This window comes from Crotalus tigris, unplaced genomic scaffold (genome assembly GCF_016545835.1).
Source record: "Crotalus tigris isolate CLP2741 ecotype Arizona unplaced genomic scaffold, ASM1654583v1 scf7180000017628.32516253702:7417878, whole genome shotgun sequence".
Taxonomy (NCBI): Eukaryota; Metazoa; Chordata; class Lepidosauria; order Squamata; family Viperidae; genus Crotalus; species Crotalus tigris.
Genome location: NW_024096523.1, coordinates 2,776,083 through 2,795,078, shown reverse-complemented (window position 1 = coordinate 2,795,078; position 18,996 = coordinate 2,776,083). Strand labels below are relative to the sequence as shown.

General features: G+C 37.4%; 1 protein-coding gene across 2 annotated transcripts; it reads right to left on the bottom strand.

Annotated features, from left to right (window-relative positions):
- Positions 1-13,232: 13,232 nt before the first annotated feature.
- HMGN2 (high mobility group nucleosomal binding domain 2) lies at positions 13,233-18,513 on the bottom strand. Of its 2 annotated transcripts, none has more exons than XM_039334207.1 (6): positions 18,218-18,513; positions 16,120-16,164; positions 15,572-15,601; positions 15,358-15,408; positions 15,157-15,252; positions 13,233-14,106 (listed from the first exon to the last, which is right to left on the bottom strand). In XM_039334207.1, the coding sequence occupies exons 1-6, from the start codon at positions 18,230-18,232 to the stop codon at positions 14,071-14,073; spliced, it is 273 nt and encodes a 90-aa protein (XP_039190141.1). In that variant the 5' UTR covers positions 18,233-18,513; the 3' UTR covers positions 13,233-14,070. The 2 variants fall into 2 exon arrangements, with proteins under 2 accessions (XP_039190141.1, XP_039190140.1); XM_039334206.1 differs by lacking the exons at positions 13,233-14,106; positions 18,218-18,513 and adding exons at positions 14,232-15,041; positions 17,427-17,560.
- Between the last annotated feature and the right edge of the window lie 483 nt (positions 18,514-18,996).

The following is an 18,996-nucleotide window of genomic DNA, read 5'->3' as shown; positions in this document are numbered from 1 at the left end:
ATTGTCATTTTTTTACTATGGGCACAACGGCACACATAAAAAATGAAATTCAGTTGCCCGCTCTCAAAGTGAAACACATACATGACACACACCTAAACATACTATGAACAACATATGTATAGACCTACATCCCTATATATACGTAGTAAATAAATATTAAATACTGTCCATCTTGAGTATATAACGGAAGGAGGAAGCTTGAGAGTTCACAAGGTTAATGATGTATGGAATGAAACTCTGGCTGAATCTGGATGTTCTGCTTCAGATACCACGAAGCCTCCTCCCAGAAGGTAACAAAGAAAACAGGTTGTGAAGAGGATGTGTGGTGTCCCAGATAATCTTACGGACCCTGCTCAAGCAGCGCTTCTGTGCTATGTCCTGGATGGGAGGGAGGGAACTGCCAGTGATCTTTTCGACCATTCTTACCACTCTCTGCACCGCCTTCCTGTCTGAAGCAGGGATGCTTCCAAACCAGACTGTGATGCTGTATGACAGGATGCTCTCGATCATCCCCTGTAGAAAGTGGTCAGGACAGGGGAAGGAAGATGTGCTTTTCCTTGCGATGCAGAAAATGCAGGCGCTGCTGTGCCCGCTTTGCCAGTTTCTCACTGTTGAGCAACCAAGTCAGCCTATTTGTTAGCTGCACACCCAGGAATTTGATGGTGGTAACCATCTCCATAGGTGAATCATTAATGCACAAAGAAGTGTGGCTGTGCCTGCCTTTTCTGAAATCAACAATGATCTCTTTGGTTTCTCCAGTATTTAAAACTAAGCTGTTTTCCTTACACCAGTTCACCAGCCCCTCAACCTCCTTGCGGTAAGTTTCTACCTTGTCATCCTGAATAAGGCCCACTACTGTTGTATCATCTGTGAACTTCACAATATGGTTGGTGGCAAACCTAGCACAACAGTCATGGTCAACAGGGTGAACAGCAGTGGACTTAAGATGGAATCATCTTTCTTTCCCCTAATTCCCTAGTCCTGGAAATCCCTATTTTTTCTCCTAAAAAAAAAAAATCACGCAGGGAAAGCATAAGATTCCTGCATAATCCACAATTTGTTTAAACCATGATTTGCTAAAATGGCTTGATCTATACCCCTATTCCTCATGCTAAGCCAAAACCATGTAATTGTCTGATGAAATGTGTGATTGCAGCCGTTTTGTGCATTTGAATCTAGTTTTATACAGCCTTGCTTCTAACCATTACACTATGCTTTACTCTTTTCAATTTTGGCATCCTTATTTAGGATTTTAAAGGAAAATAGCTAAACTGGCACCTTCAATTTCTTTAATAGAAGAACAGCTTCCAAAACGAATATTTTGCCTTCCTCCAATGGGACACCGCCATTCCTAGGCATCTATTTTTAAACACTGCGAATGTAAATTATGACAAAGGTCTGTTTTTGGCAGCTTAGCTGTGAAATGATGGCAGAAATGAGGTCAGCCTGGTAGGAAGAGATTTAAGCCTTGCTTTAATAAGAGGATGAGAGACAAATATTGCCTTGACCTGGGCTCTCTGCACACTAAGGCAGTGGTTCTCAACCTGTGGGTCGGGACCCCATTTGGGGTCGAACGACCATTTCACGGGGGTCACCAAACAAGGCTGTCCGCCATTTTTTTCCCCTTTTGTTTGGCCACGCCCCTGGCACCCGGTGATGTATAAGTGGTTGGGGGTCACCACAACATGGGGAACTGTCTTATGGGGTCGCGGCATTAGAAAGGTTGAGAACCACTGCACTAAGGCAAGGATTGCCGATAATTATCAAAATCTCAAGATTGTGTTTAGCTAAGAATTTTTTTTTCATAAAAAAGCCATTGTGGCCTGGTTCATACAAAATGCTTAGTCATTACTTACAATGTGGTGGCTTATAGATAGTCCTCGACTTACAATCATTCATGTAGCGACTGTTCAAAGTTACAATGCCACTGAAAAAAGTGACTTACAAGTGGTACTTGATCTTAGTTGCAGCATCCCCACAATCATATGATCAAAATTTAGGCACTGTGCAACCGGCATGCATTTGCAATGGTTGCAGTGTCCTGGGGCCAGGTGATCACCAGCTGTCTTCAAGAAGCAATATCAATGGGGGAAACTGGAACAGAAATTTTAGTCCCAATTGTGGTCATAAGTCAAGGACTACTTGTACTCAACAATATTTGTATGCTGAATATTCTTCACCTGCTTTATGTATAGTCACCTGGAATCCATCTGATGGCAACCTTTGGGAGAAAAAAAACCCATTCAGGATTAGTGCCCCCTACTGACTTGATTCAAACAACAGCAAAGAAAGCACATTATAACATGTCATTTTCTCCACAAAGCATCACCAATGCACATACAGATAATTACTTAAATGAAGCCAACTTCCCTAAATTAATAGAAGATCAGAAACAAGAAATTAACGGTTCAATTACTAGTGAGGAAATCGAGACAGTGATTAAAGAATTAAAATTAGGTAAAGCACCGGGTACAGATGGTTTGACATCTATTTATTATAAAACTTTGGTACAAGAGATGATTCAACCTTTAAGACAGCTTTTTAATAATATATTACAGGGTTTAGAGATTCCCCCGTCATGGGGCAGAGCCTTTATATCTCTAATTCCAAAAGAAGATCAAGATCTTTCTTTACCAAAGAATTATAGACCTATATCTCTCTTAAATGTAGATTATAAGATTTTTGCAAAAATATTAGCTAATAGGCTTATGAGGGTTTTGTGTCAGATTACACATAAGGATCAAACGGGTTTTATAACTGGAAGGTATATGAAGAATAATGTCAGACAAATTATTAACTTATTAGAATATCTAGATAAAAATACTCAAGTCTCTGCAGGATTGATATTTCTAGATGCTGAGAAAGCTTTTGACCGATTGAATTGGCAATTTATGTTAAGACTAATTGATAAAATGAACTTTGGAGAAAAAATTTTACAAGCTCTTGGTGTTATTTATCAAAAACAAACGGCACAACTTATAGTTAATGGGGGTTTGTCAGAGGTCTTTACAATAGAAAAGGGGACTAGACAGGGATGTCCATTGTCACCTTTGCTGTTTGTTTTAACTTTGGAAATATTGCTGATTAAAATTCGAGAATCACAGCAAATAAAAGGAATAGAAGTTAATAAAAAAGAATATAAACTAAGAGCTTTTGCAGATGACTTGGTGGTTACTCTGTCCCAACCTACTCACTCTGTAGTAGAGCTATTACAATTGATATACCAATATGGACGGGTTTCGGGTTTTAAAATTAATAACAATAAGACCAAAATATTACCCAAAAATATGACTAATATGGATAAGCAGACTTTGGTTAATTTGACAGATTTTGAGGTTGTTGATAAGGTAAAATATCTGGGGGTTACTTTATCTGTCTCTAATGTAAAATTGTATAAAAATAATTATGAAAGGTTGTGGGTCAGGATACAAAGAGACTTGAAAAATTGGGAGAAGTTGCAATTATCTCTTTTGGGAAGAATTGCGGCGATTAAAATGAATGTCCTGCCTAAGTTCCTTTTCTTATTACAAATGATACCTATTTTAAAGAATGAAGTCAATTTAAATGAATGGCAGAAAGGTATCAATAAATTTATTTGGGCAGGGAAAAAACCAAGAGTAAAGCTTAAAATCATACAAGACATTCGTGAGAGAGGTGGACTCAAGGTACCGAATTTGAAATTGTATTATGACGCTGTGGTCTTAACATTAAATAGTGATTGGGTTAATTTAACAAATGTAGAAATACTCCTCTTGGAGGGTTGGGATTTACTTTTTGGATGGCATGCCTATTTAATTTTTAATAAAAAAGTTGACCGGGTTTTTAAATCTCATATTATAAGGATTTCTTTACTGCGGGTTTGGAGGAAATATCACCGAAGTGATTCTAAAATACCATTATGGGCTATACCTTGGCATGCGATAGAGGGGATAAGGAGAGGAGTCAAGATGGATAGTGTTTCTTATGCACAATTGCTTAGATGGGATGGTAAAATTTGGCAGTTAAAATCTTTGGAAGATTTAGCACAAGAAAATATTATATATTCATGGTTTCAGTACAGACAAATAGCGAACAGATGGAAGATAAATTGTAATGTGGGCTTGCTTAGAGAAGATAAAAATTTTGTTAAACAAGTAAAAGATCAAAGACGAACTCATATTAAGAGAATTTATGGGTTGCTAGTAGAATTGGACTCAGAACCAGAACCAGAATTAATTAAAGAATGTATGATTAAATGGGCACAAAATTTTGGTGAACCAGTTCTACTAGATACCTGGGAAATTATCTGGGTGAGAAATGTTAAATTTACACAAGCCCAGAACTTAAGGGAGAACTTTTATAAAATGTTTTATAGATGGCACCTTGATCCACAAAAAATGTCTCGTATGTATCCTGACTTACAGCCCAAATGTTGGAGATGTGGTTGTTTGGACGCTACTTATTACCATATTTGGTGGTCGTGTAAAAATATAAAAGCCTTTTGGATTAAGATATGGTGGAATATTCAAAGAATTTTTAGAAGGAGAGTAAAATTTACCCCACAATTGTTTTTGCTAGGTATTGTTACTGATTGTGATACTAAGGAGGTTGTATTGATGTTAAATTTAATTACAGCCGCAAGGTTGTTAGTAGGGCAATATTGGAAGAAGGAATCTTTGCCTACTTTGCAAGAGTGGTTTTCTAAAGTATCCTATCTGGCGGAAATGGCAAAGATTTCGGCTTTTTTAAAGGATCAATCGCAAGAGAAGTTCTTTGTGGTATGGGAAAAATGGATAGATTTTATACAACATAAGTTGGATATAAAAAATATTATTTAGTTTTTCAATAACTTATATATAAATTTTAATATTGTATAGATTGTAATATTTTTTCTTTCTTTTTATATTTTTTATTATTATTTTACTTTCTTATATTTCCTTTCTTCTTTCTTTCTCTTTATTTTTTTTTCTTTTTAAGTATTTTTTTTCCTTTCTTTAATATTTATGTTTTTATATATATATATATTATTGTTAATTATTTTATTAGTTGTTTAAGTAATGCATTTAGATTTATCTATGGTTTATACTTTTTTTTTAAAGAATTTAAGAAACTTTAATTAAGCCTATATTCAGCTCTGGGAAGGCTGAGGGAGGGAATGGGAGGGTTGGGGTGGGTTGGGGAGGGTTGTTTTTCTTCTTGTAAAAATTTTAAAAATTTTCAATAAAAAAAAAACTTAAGAGGCAAAATCCAAATAACTTACAGGAAGGAGAAATAAAGCTCAGTGCCAATTTTTTTTAAAAAACAGCAGTAAACAGAAATTTGATATTTTCATAATGTAAGATTTTCTACAATTTAACTGCAAAACTTTGGTTGGCAGCCAGAACTGTTCCTCGTGGCAGCTTTAAGCCAGCTTTTTAAGCTTGGCTATGGCAAGCTAAGGGAAAATGGAAGTTGAACTCCAAAATATTTGGAAGTAGGTGATGGGAAAGGCAGCGCTAAGGATTCTCCTGACATTTCTTTGCTCCCTTCTCCACCTCTCAACCATAGGGGGAAAAGTTGTTATAGTGTCCATGATGGTGTGATTAAAACTCTGCCATTGTGGACATCCCTATTCACTTACAAATTGATTATGCCATCAAGTAGTTTTTGACTCCTAGCAGCCATATAAATAGATTTTCTCCCTTACGATCCATCCCTAAGCTGTTCTTTGAAATATCCCAAAGATGTTTGCGTCACCACTGTAACTAGCTGTGGGTTATCTTTTTTTCCTCTTTCTTTCCATCATTCCCAGCATTAGTCCCTTTTCCAGAGAGCTGGGGCTTCACAAAAAGAGCTCAAAGTTGGATAATTGTAGCCTAATCATTTGTGCCTTGAGAGAACTCTGGGTTGATTGGGGTCCCCTGGGGTTCCCCCCCCCATGGTATTTTCAGGAGTCTTCTCCACCACTATCAATTCTCTTCCTATCCTGCTTCTTTAAAGTCCAATTTCTCTTCCATAGAGTGATACAGGGAATACCATGTGGGTGGGGAGGAGGTAAAAAATTTCAAAACAGAGCAAAAGACAAGGAAAAATTACAGGGGACACTATGCTGGCTGGGGAATTCTGGGAGTTGAAGTCCACAAATCTTAAAGTTGCCAAAATTGGAGAGCCCTGCACTAGAGGCTTGGCTTTTCCACACACCAGCCACCCATTTAATTTTAGATTAAAAGAATGTTCTTTTAACTGCCAGGTAGCAAGAAAGCTCCTGAGTATTAGAGAGAGGTCTGCAAGCAACCTGCCAACTTTCAGACATTGGCAGATACTACACTGCCTATCACAAGCATAACTGCCAGGGCTTCCCAAAATAATTATTAGCTTGATGAGACATTTGCCTCTTCTAACAAAATTGCCCTTTTTAAAAAAAAAAAGAAAAGAAAGACTCTCACTCCCCCATGGTATCATAAGACTATAGTTCTTAGAGAAATTCAATCACTTCACTGCAAAGATATAATATCCTATATGCTGAGAGTGAATTGCTTTTTTTTTAAAAAAAGAGGATCATTATTTAAATGTTTCAACTGTACTAGGAGTTTAATTGTTTGATGGCGCCACCATGTGTTAGGAAACAGCATGGACTTGAATTAAACTAGGAAAAGAGTAATGCTTATCAAAAATCTGTATCTGAAATTTATTAACGTATCTTCTAGTTTTTTAATCCATCTTTCCTCTGGAATTCCAAGCCCCCCCTTCTCCAATTTCTCCCCAATCCTGAAGTAGGTAGGTAACTTAAGACTGATCTTAAGTTAATCACTGATCTATCATAGTTGAGCTTGGATTTGAATTTGAATCTTGCCAATTCTAATACAAATAGTGATTAAATGCCCCACATTGTTCCACCACTGGCAATACCTTTATTGTATTCAAGTAAATAATGAAACATAATCAGCTTACACATTCCCTAGAAGTCTTCCTTAGGTTTGGTGGTAGAAAAATGGTAAAACCATGAAGTTACATATTTACTTAATTTCTTATTCAGACTTCTATGCTGCTCCATTTAATGTCTTGATTGATCAATTGATTTGTGCTGCTAATTCCCATAAGCTCTAAGTGGCTTTCAGAATGTCAAACAAAGGGTTAACATAATTGCATCATTCCAATCAACATCCAACCAGTGTGCATGCGTGTCTGTTAAACCTCCACATTTTCCAAAGCTTTCTCAGCTGCCATCTAGGTAAGTGATGTGGATTTGTGCATCAGTGGGCTAGAAAGAGGCAGTGGCTAGATAAGAAAAAGGATTGTACATTTTACAACATCAACCTAGAACCTGAAAAATAAACAATGCAGTTTATTTGTTAAAAAAGAAATAGAAAATAAAGTGTCCAGGGTGATATGGTACATCATGCATCTACCACAATGTTTCTTAACTAGGGAGAATATTGGGAGTTGAAGTCCATCTGTCTTAAAATTGCCAACTTTGAGAAACATTGATTTTATAGTGTATTAACAGTTGGAATGCCATATATAGCATTGGTGATTCCATTTCTAAAAAAAATCCTCAGGAGCTAAAAAAGAGTACAGTAACTAAAATTATTTGGGAGCTGCAATGCAATATTTGTTCTATAGGAAAGGAGAAAATATTTAAGTCTGTTTAATTTAGAAATTCCTTGGGTGAGTGAAATAAGTCACCAAGATTTAAGAGAGGTTTATATTCCAAACCTGGGGGAAAAATTCTGAGAAGTTTAGAACTTAGAAAACTATAATTGACAAGAAATTTAGGGTAAGCAGAACTAATAACATTTAAGCCATCGTTTATTTACTCTGTGGTTGTAGCTTAGTGTAATATACAAACTAAGCTACCATGACTTGTTTAACAATGGTTAAAATCTTTCTAGTGATATAATCCATGCTACAATTAACAGTAAGTACCAATTTAGAATATTTTAATGATGGATTGAGGGTGAGAGGGTGGCAAGTAAAGATCTGCCCACATGTATCCTATTTCCCTGTACCTAAGAATGTTATTGTAAAGGGATCCAGGTAAGTCTTCCAGATATCTGCCAAAAAAGGGCACATCCTCCATCTGGCAGTCATAACCTTGAAATCAAATATTGTCTGGCTTTTTTGAACTATTTTCATAACAAGTCATTAAACTTTTGGGTATTGTGACGTTGTAAACTGTCTATTAGTTTCTTTCCCTCATCTGTTGACAGACTTAACCAACTAGATTTGTGTTATTTCCTGATTCCAGTATATGGCTTCAGTCCAGCCCCTTCAAATTTGTGATTACTGTAGTCTATAGACCACAGGACTTATCATATGTTTCTATGTTGAAATTTGAAAAGCACGTCATCATCAATTCTATATTTTCGTTTGCATATGTTCCTGAAAATGAAGATTAGTTGGAAAAATATCACAACTGAAAAACCGGACTTTCTGATGCTGCAAAAAGTAATTTCAGATAGAGGTAAGCTTAAGTATATTTTTGTCATTTGTTTGCTGTAATTTTTGTCATGGATGCCACAAAAGGTAAACAGTATGCCCTCTTTTCCTTCCCATTTATCCGCCTTTCCGTCCATGTTCTCCTTTGCTGCTCAAAAATTTGATAACTTCCTAGATCCAATCCACATCATGTGGACAAATCTTTTTTTGAGAATGGAGCAAAGAAGGAGATTCCTTAGCATCTCCTTTCACAATGTTATAACCCCCCCCCCAATATTTTGTCTCTCTACTCCCATCCTCCCCTAACTGCTGTGGCCAAGTTTAGAAAAGCTGGGTTAGAGTAATAGCTATGGCTGCCAACATTATTTTGCAGTTAGATTGTAGAAGCCTTGTTCTGAGCACTCTTTTTGTTCATTGGGACACAATTCAGAAGAAAAGGAGTGTTTTGCTTGCATTCTCATCTGCTCCACTACTTCTGCAAAAAATAGCTGAAGCGTCTGAATTTGCAACTTGCAGTCAATCTCAAAGTTAAGCAGTTTATTATTATGGCGCACAAATGAGCAATTTTGGCATGAATGTGAATCTTCAAATTAAAAGTTCGGTTTATAGAGCACGAGAAAGGAAGGTTTCTGGAGATGGGAGGAAGGAAAATGTATTTTCCTATTTCCTTTCTCACTGAAGCATTTCCCATACTTTTGGAAGAGGGACATAGCACCTGTTTGCAGTTCCTCTGAACTGCTTGATATGCTCCAGTACTTATAATAGAATGCACCCAATTCAAATCATCAGTCACTGGGGTATTTCCATAGTTCCCCGACATAGACTTTAAGGGGTGGCCACCTGGAAAACTGTAGCTTGTTAGCTTCTGCTGTGCTGGTGGTTAGGGGCTTTGTATTTGAATACTATGCCCATTCAATAAAATGAGCTACTCTGTTTCTTCTACTGACATGTAATAAAACAATTGTGATTTACAAGGATTTCCAGTTTTGCTTAGATATCACTCCCTCGAACAGGAGAAATCAACACAATCAGAGAAAAAGAAATTCAGCCCAGCATTCATCGGAACAGATGCCATTCAAGAAAAATTGAAGTAGGTGAAGACAGACTCATGAGTTTTGTTGAAATGTGGTTCAGATAACTGGGAAAGCCAGATTCACTTCACAACCATGTTACTAACCTAACTGCAGTGATTCACTTAACTGTGGCAAGAAGGGTTGTAAAATGGGGCCACACTCACTTAACAAATGTCTCACATAGCAGTAGAAATGTTAGGCTCAATTGTGGTTGTAAGTTGAGAATTTCCAGTATGGCCATTTGTTTTTTCAATTTTATTTGGAGACAAACTATATCTTCTATGAATTGAAAAGTCCAAGTTGTTCAGAAAAAAAATTGTTCTACAGCATTTGGGTTTCTGGGACATTTAACACAGACCAGCATCCACAATAGCTGGGCTGGACCCATGATGCTGCTGCTGGGAAGGGGTTCATGGCAAATCTAGAGCATCCATTTGATCACAGGTAGGTTAACCATGAGCACATCCCAGTTCTCCCTACTGTTGGATTTGCTTTCTTCAGAAGATGAAATATTTTATTCTGTGCTTTATATTAACTCTAAAGTTGGGTTTACTAATTCTGGTGACAGACAGAAGCCAAACATGGTTTATAAATGTGGCTCATTTTCACTCTTGTACTTAAAAATTAAATCAGTTAATTTAATATGGAAATAGAACACTCTGATCACTTTGTTCTTGTTCTAGAATGGAATTTGTCTCCTTTGCTGCATGTCTAGAAAATAGGCAGTTCTGTTTAGCATTATAGAAAAATAGTGTCCTAAAAGGTTTTGCAAATGCAAGTGTAATCTGTAGGGTAGAGGAACAAAACATGGATAATATTAAGTGGATTCCTACTCTAACCTAAACCAAGATCGATCAACTAAGATAGTAAATTCAAAACATGAAAGGATTGTGCCAAGAATGTTTTAAATAATTTGAATCTAAAATATAGCCTTGTCTTATATGCTACTTTCTCAAACTAAATTCTCCATTTTATGCAGTAACTATAGCTACTAAATATTTTTCTGTGGCAAAAATAAAACCTGAAAATTAAAATAGATGTCTCCAAACCCGCTGGTTTGTGCAGTTAAAATTGCTAATGGACTTTTTACTCAATCCTTTCTCCATTTACCTACTGCATGTTTAAGAGTTAAGTTAGGGCCCTCTTGCTATTCCAGGTAATATATTTTAAGTAACTGCAATTAAAGATAGAAGCATACACACTGATTATAGTTCCCATGAGAACTGCAATTTGAATTCACAGTCCTGAGTTTAACACAAGTATTTAATTTGTGGTTGGATCAATTAACAGCATTTTATTTAGACTATTGTTACCATATAATTGTTTCATCATTTTACTTTAAAAAGACAAAAGTTCATCTGATAAGCAAGTTTTGTCAACAAAGCATTACAAAGAATTTTGAAAAAAAAAAGGTTCCCCCAAATTTATCTAGCATTGTAACATTTAATAAAGTATGATACAAAGTGTGCTTAGTCTTTGATTTGTACAGAAAATTCCTTATAATTTCCACTTCACATACAAAACCAAAGAAAGTTAACAGAAATTAACTTTATTTAACGACTCTATATTTTCCAAAGGAATGTGCTAATATTCCATACATGAAATGGGTAATAAGGGGCAGTCCATGCCAGAACCAAAATGTTTGTGTGAAATGGGTCTGGAATCAGAACACGCATCCTCTAACTTGAATGCTGTTAAGCTGGAAGATAGCGGGGAAAATGTAAGGCCATTAGAGATAAGACTAGGAAGTACTAGGAAGATGGAAGAGGATTGGTGGGCCATTTGGGCCTGGCAAACCTGAATTCAAGCCCAGCAGCAGAGGCTGTGGAGAAACAAGTGCTGGAAGATTGGGATAAGGATGCTGTGTTGTACTTGGATTTAAGTGCGGTGGTGATGGGGAGATAGGAAAATCAGGGGTGAGGATAGGAAAATAAGTTATTTCAACTACATGGAAAATGCAGCACTTTCTTGAAAACTTTGGTCCCTCAAAGTTCAAATAAGATGATCCAAACCAAATGCAGCAATCTAAGGGTATCTACAAGGTATGGTAAAAAAAAAGTTAAAGATAGTAGCTATGACAGAGGATTGAAACACATTTTTATGATGCACATAAAAACCAGGCAGGGATTCAACTGCACTGTCCTGGCCACCATCAATATTTTTTTGAATCATAATCTGCAGCAATCGCTACATGAGTATTAAAAAGTACGAAGCACAACTACAATCCAAAGGTCTTAATTTTAATGTCTTTTCTGAGATTAAAAAAATATAACACCTATAGTTCTTGTGCACATCTTGATTTTGCTATTGAGCTGTTGTAAATAATGCTATGTGTACCAGATACATTTTACTATTGAGCTGTTGTAAATAATGCTATGTGTACCAGATAAGCTTGGATTAAGTACTTAATGAATAAGGGTTTTCTAATAATCCATTAAGAAAATAAGTGAATGAATAAATTTATATGCTCACAATCGTGCTGGGCTGAAATAGCTGAGCAATGACATACAGCTCACTATTCTTAATAGATTTCAATCAGCCTCTGGAAGGTTAATATAGCACTATTGGTATTAATCAATGATGATTCATCAACCTGGTGAAAGAATTAGCAGGAACAACAGTATGAAAAGGTAGAGGATGTTTTGAGTAACAGCAATCCACTAGGAACAAGCACAATAACATAACATTAAATCACTTTAACAATAACTATTTTAAAGAACCCACACTATTACAAAATCTAGTTATGCTAACACACTTGGAAAATTTAGAAAAGGCTGTAGCTATAAATAATTTTAATAGAAGCATTATTAAAACACAGCTATTGTTAATGAAAGGAAAATACTGTACATTTAGAAGTCTCAAATTTACAAAGCATGGGATGTTTAGCTCATAATTAAAACCCATGATGTTCAATTCAGAACTGAGTAACTGGGAAACTATAGACCAACACACTTACAAAAGCCAGATGAAGAGGCAATTCTACATTATCATTACAAATAGTTCTTGATTTACAGCTATTCATTTAGTGACTGTTCAAAGTTACATCGACGCTAAAAAAAAGTGACTTTTAATCAATTTTCACTTATGAATGTTGTAGTATCCCTATGATTATGTGATCAATTTGGATGGGTGGCAACTGGCATGTATTTAATGGTTGCAGTGTTCCGGGTCATACGATCACATTTTGTGACCTTCTGATGAGAAAAATCAATGGGAAAGCCAGATTGACCTAACAATGGTGTTACTAACTTAACAATTGCAGGAAGGTTATAAAATGGGGCAAAACTCACTTAACTGCCTTGCTTAGCAATGGAAATTTTGGGCTCAATTGTGGTCATAAGTCAAGGACTATCTGTATAAGGGTTTTTAAAAACTTATTGTCTAATAGAATTTTGTAGCAATACAAATAAGCAAAACTAAATTACTTATTGTGTGACACAACTCTTGGACTTTAACCTTGTATTAATGGACAGATAACAACTGTCCATTCCTATTTTTTCCATAAACTTAAGATTCCTCTCACTATTGCTAGATACTTAAGGATCATTTTATACTATTACTATGTATGTAAAATGAAAGATAAGAGCATTACATTAATTAGAATTTGTCTATGAAAGTCTATCTTCTGGAACATTCTTTGTGCATCTGTAAGAAGGTACTGATACTATGTAATGTACATTTAAGCTGTAACATATAAATATGAAAATTAGGGCAGTAGGAAATGAACAGACAATAGAAAAGTAAAAAAAAAAAAAAGAACAGTCAAAGCCAAACAATATCCAGCTTTATTAAAGGTACATTTCTTAAAACGATCAATCAATGGTATTCAGGCAGGACATGGGCTACAATTCGCAATGTTTTACAACAAGTTTCAACTCCCCCTTTTTTTTTGCACTACCAAAATGTAAAGTTACTATATAAAATCCAATTAATTGGAACAGGGAAAGTTTAGAGTGAGGGTGGACACTTTCACATTTAGTATGTTGTTTAACAACTTTTCACAAACCTACCCTGACTTTAAGAGAAAAACAAAAACTGCAGAATTTTTAATCTGAAGATTCACAATAAAGAAGGAAATGTGGCTCAGTTATAAGCCATCCTTCTTCCCTCAGTATTTGACACCAGAAGTCTGGATTGCCTGATACTGTAAGAATGCATTTGGTTTTATGACAGCAAGTATCAAATGCCACATGATACTCAAAGAAGTGATAAATGCAAGGGACACCGAAAGAATTAAAATGAGAAATACAGCTTTAATATTTCTCAAACAGGCATTTTAGGAATTTCAGTATTGTCTCAAGCATTTCAAAAACCAATGCACATTGACAGCATCAGGAAATCCTCTTTGTGCCCATAAAGATTCCCACTGGCAAAATTGAAGGGGGACTTTTAAAAGCCCAGATTCTAAGTAACAGAGTCAATGACACTTGTCCCCTTTCCTCCCCCTAAAACACAACAACAAAGCATTCTGTGTGCTAACAACATAGCTTTAAAAAAAAAAAGTAAAACAAAATTCTGCATTGTTATAAAACTTGATAAAAAATAGTATTTCAAACTGTACAGTCACCAGAAGTACACAGTTATCAAAAATTCACACAATTCACTTGGCATCCCCAGCACCTTCAGCTTTCTGTGCCTGAAAAAGAAATGCAGTTCATCAGAGAGCACTTTACGTTGTACAGTTACTGTTCAAATGATCAGTGTTTGCATGTAAGATGTAGCTATTGCCCAAATAATCAAGCGCTCTTGATGGAAAAGAGATTTAAGCAACAAAGCAAATAATTTTATTATGTTTAAAATATTTCAAATGTTATCCAGAACTATACCACTGAATTATCTTGCAATTGTTCCATTTTTATTTGCATTTGCAGAACTAGTAGTGGTCTCCATTCATACCTGCATGTACATATTGTAATAATGTGCTAGTTTTTCACCAAATAAAAAAATAACAACTAAATTACTTTTAATGTGAAAATGTGGCTGACAGTTTTAATTGTTTTATATTCCCCAGTAGAAGATAAAGACACATTATTTACAAAATAAACCTACAGTAATGTTTTGTAAACATGACAAGGTAAGAGTTAAATATGTGAATGTTGAAGGTTTTGAACATGAAAGTCAAGGAAAACACATTTTGGTACCTGTATGTCATAGTTTTAAATTATAATGAATTAAAATGTTTTTTTAAAAACTAGATGCTGTTAAGGAAAGGTTCAGGATTTGTTGGGGATGTAATTACTTAAAATACAATATTGATTGAGAGGCTATGGTGGCTTCCTTTTGGATACATGTAATTTCACATAGTAATTTTATTCTGCAGGAGTCACTGACTTCATACATGCTTCTTAGAAATGGAAAAATTGGAGATTCAATTGACTCTATGAACCAACACAATGATTCAATGTCTGTACTTTTTTTCTGAACTATATCAATGCAATTTGGTAATTCCAAACAAAAATTGATTCGATCTGATGATTCAAACTGAAGATCTGATCCAATGATTCTATCTGGCTTGTTGATTCATATTATTCTGATTTGTGTACCCCAAATGCTTATATTATTTTAAATTGTCTGGAAATGAACAAGAAACATGATTAATACCCGCTTCTTTCAAATAGCATACAATAATTTATACATTTCATTTCCAAAAAACAAAGTAACTTAAGTGCTAATAGTTATTATATACCTGGTCTGTTTTGGCATCTCCATTTTCTGCAGGGTTGTTTCCATCCTTGCCTGCATCAGCTTTCCCCTTCTTTCCCTTGGGTACCTTCTCACCTTTCTGATCATTGGGAAACAAGAGTAAGTTAGCTAAAAGTTGATATATTAATTTACTTTACGGAAACAAAACATTTTCAATCCAAGTTGTATACAGTGTTAAACTTACCTTTGGAGCTGCCTTTTTAGGTTTGGGTTCTGGCTTTGGAGGAGCAGGTTTCTAAAAACATAAGTACAATTAAGAATTTTGAAATCTTTGTGCACTTGACATGTGTAAACATTGTGACACAAATAATACATGCTATTATTAAGAGTTCTTTAGATAGATATTATTACTTTTACTAACTTATCTCTCAAAAGCATTTATCATAAAACATACTTACAGCAGATAGCCTTGCTGATCTCCGCTGTGGCTATTTAAACATAAGAAGAAAAAAGTTAATCTTGTTAGAATCAGCATGGTTAAAATATTCAGAAGTGTAATACAGTTAGTCCTAGACTTTCAACTGATGCTACAAAAGTGTAATACAGTCCTCAGCTTATAGTCGAAACAATTTGTTAATTTACATCCAATTTTACAACTTTTTTGCCATGATTCATTTATCATGCAATTGCTAAGTGAACCTAGCTTCCCAGATTGATGCTACTTGCAGAAAACCAGCTGAGAAGGTTGTAAATAGTGATCACATAATCCCAGGACCTGCAATTTGTTTAAATTCATACCAATTGCCAAGCACCAAAATTTTGATCACATGACTGGAGATGCTGCATCAGTTGTAAGCGTGAGGACGGTTTGTAAATCACTTTTTCCAATGCCATTGCACCGTTGGTCATTAAATGAATGGTTATAAGTTGAAGACTAGCTGTAATGAAAAAACTCAACATTAAATATGTTAGTAAAGAACCATAAAAGTAAACAAATACCTCTTACCTCATCCTTTGCTTTGGCCTTGTCACCCTTGGTATCCCCTTCAGCCTACAAGAAATTTTAGACACAAAATGGTTGAACAAAACTAACTTCAAGATCCTACAATTTTGTATAGCTAAATTTACATACCAATGTCTTGACTGATTCATCTGTACTTTAAATTTGCATACAACCTTACAACCATTTGAAATGTCTATTTTTCTTACATATCAAATAACATTTGAACATTCCTAAATTCCTAAACCTGATACTACTGTATTTGTAAGTCATAAACCGTAACTTTTTTTTTAATAACGGAGTGGAATCAGCTCACTTTTAAGAAACAAAAACAGCAAAAAAAGCCACAACCAGGTAGATGAGCCTTTGGATATTAGACTTTTGGTTGAAGTATCCAAATTTTGGAAGAGAATGTTTGTAGCTTAGGGTTGAACTGTGGATCTTTGATACCAAGCTTGGCTTTTTGCACCCAAATTTTATTTGCAGTGTTAAGTTTCTGAAGGATTATGCTTTCTTTTAGAACTGTTCCAGAATCCAATAATTTCTAATGTTTAGAATTATTCCAATAAAATTAAAATGTCATTTTCATATACTGATAAGCACAACTTTGCATTTCTGTGCTTTACACAACCTTGAAGACAACTGTGCTTGTGAGTTGTGTGATAACAGCACTGACAGATGTCTCTATTCAGTTTATTCTTTATTCCCCAACACAGCAGCTCTAAGCAATATAATGAGTGCTTTTATTTCAAAATACCATGACCTCAACCCATGTAACACCCATGTTATTTATTTCAGGAATTCTGATCTCACAGAATGAATACTCCTACAACTGCTACAGACTTCAGAAACTAGTCTCACACTGAACTGTACAGCTTTTCTTTGCCTTAAGAGCATTTCTAAATTCAAACCACACCACTTCCTTTACTCAGGCAGCCTCTTCCCCAATACGTAGCTAGGAAATGAAATTCAGAATGCTTCTTGCAGATATTAACTACAAGGCAAGCAAGTCAACACAAGAGCATGCTGCAATAGTAACTCCTTTGCGCTGATGCTTTTGCTCTGAAAACTAAATGGTTTCAGTCTAGACTTCCTTCATTTTAAACAGCGAACAGAGGCTTCCGACAACAGGTGTGAGGGGCAAGATTTACCCAGAACGCGCTGGGAAAAAAGAGGCATCATTTATCAGGCACCCTCGCTAATCCACAAGGCCTTTAAAGGAGGCTTGGAACGGGAGTGTCCATCTTACGGTCTTCCCGCCCTTTTTGAATTTACGTGTGTGTGTGTGTGTGGAGAGGAAAACACGGCATAACCTCATTATTTAAGCGGGTGAAGGAGGCGAAACGAGGCGCTCTCCTGCTTCCCGCCGCCTTCAACGGACGGTGCATGTAGATCTCCTTCCGGTCAACGGCCCTCCCGCCCAAAAAAAAAAAGAAAGGCGAACCGATCGCTCCGCTTTCTTTTCCCCTCTTCAACTGGACTACTTCCCTCCCTTCTTCTCCCCCCCCCCTCCGCGCCTAAATCGGCGCGTGCCCCTTCTCGATTGGCGGGCAAGGCGAGCGCGCGGGCGAAGGGGCAGCCAATAATTAAGCGTTTTCTTGCGCTTCTCTGCGCGCACACTGGCCGTCTCGCGCTCGCTTGTCACAACTACTCCGCCCCGCACTGAGCTTCGCTGTATAGTCGCTCGCAAAGTCAACCCCCCCCCTCCCCCCGCGCGCCGCCTTTCCTTCATAGGCCAGCAAAAATGCGCGGCGGTTAACGGTCGCTTTCCCTAAGCTCCGCCCCCTCCTCCATCCCCACTTTTTTAAGTCCCGAAGACGACCGTTGAGCCGTCTCGCGCGCGCACGCGCTTCCCCCCTCGTCTCACGACCGTTAATCGCCCGAAGGCGAACGAAGCGGAGGGGGAGGGAAAGGGAGCGAGCCAGCGATCGAGCGCGGGTAGGGAGTAGAGAAGAGAAAGAAAATGGCGTCTGCTCTGAAAGCTCACCCCCGCATAAGCATCCCTCCCTTCAAGTACACGAATTCTTCCCTCTCCTTCCCCTTCGGCCCTCTCGCCTCCGGGCCCTTAAGTTTTTTTTTTTTTTCCCTCGCCGCAGCCACGTACCTTTCTCTTGGGCATGTCAGCGGCGCGTGAGGGAGGGAGAGCGAGAAGGCGGCTCGGATTGAAACGAGAAAGGCAAGGTCTCTAGGCGGAAGGAGAAACTCGGATGTTTGGGAGGGAAAGCCGCGCAGAAAGGGAGGACGGAAAATAAAAACAAGGAGGGGGGGAAAGGGGATTCCGTTTGTCGGGCTCGCTTGTGTAGCTCGCGACCCCACTAATTTGAATCGGGTGTTTATAAAGTTTTATATAGAGCCGGACGCGGCCCAACCGGTTCCAGCCGGATCCCCACCGCCCCGACCAACCATTGGACAGAGCGGGTCACGTGGCGAGGGACAGACAGCCAGGGCGGGTTCTGTGAGGGGAGGTGAAGAGCGCGCGCGCGCGCAACTGAACGTCCACCTTTATCTCCGCCAAAGCGGCCGTTTGGTTCTGCTGCAAATAGACCCGGAGATTTATTTGATGCTTGAAAAGTGAGAACAGGTAGAATAAAAGAAACGGTGTTTCCCCCCTCCCCGCCCGCTACGCCGAAAGAGATTGAGAAAAAACGGGTTTTTCCCCCCCCCGTGGGAGCCGTTCCCCCCCCAGTTATGTATAAATCTAGCGAACTGATTGCAAAATTGAATTTCAACGTCACTCTGGATGCCCCCACCGTGGTAAATAAGAAACACGCCTGGCCCCGGTGTTAATGCGTCGCAAAAGTCATTTTCGGCTGGTGCAACCTCCCCGCAACGATCCAAGAGCCCCACGGCTCGGGTCAGCCAGCCGAAGCTTGCAGTCTTCGG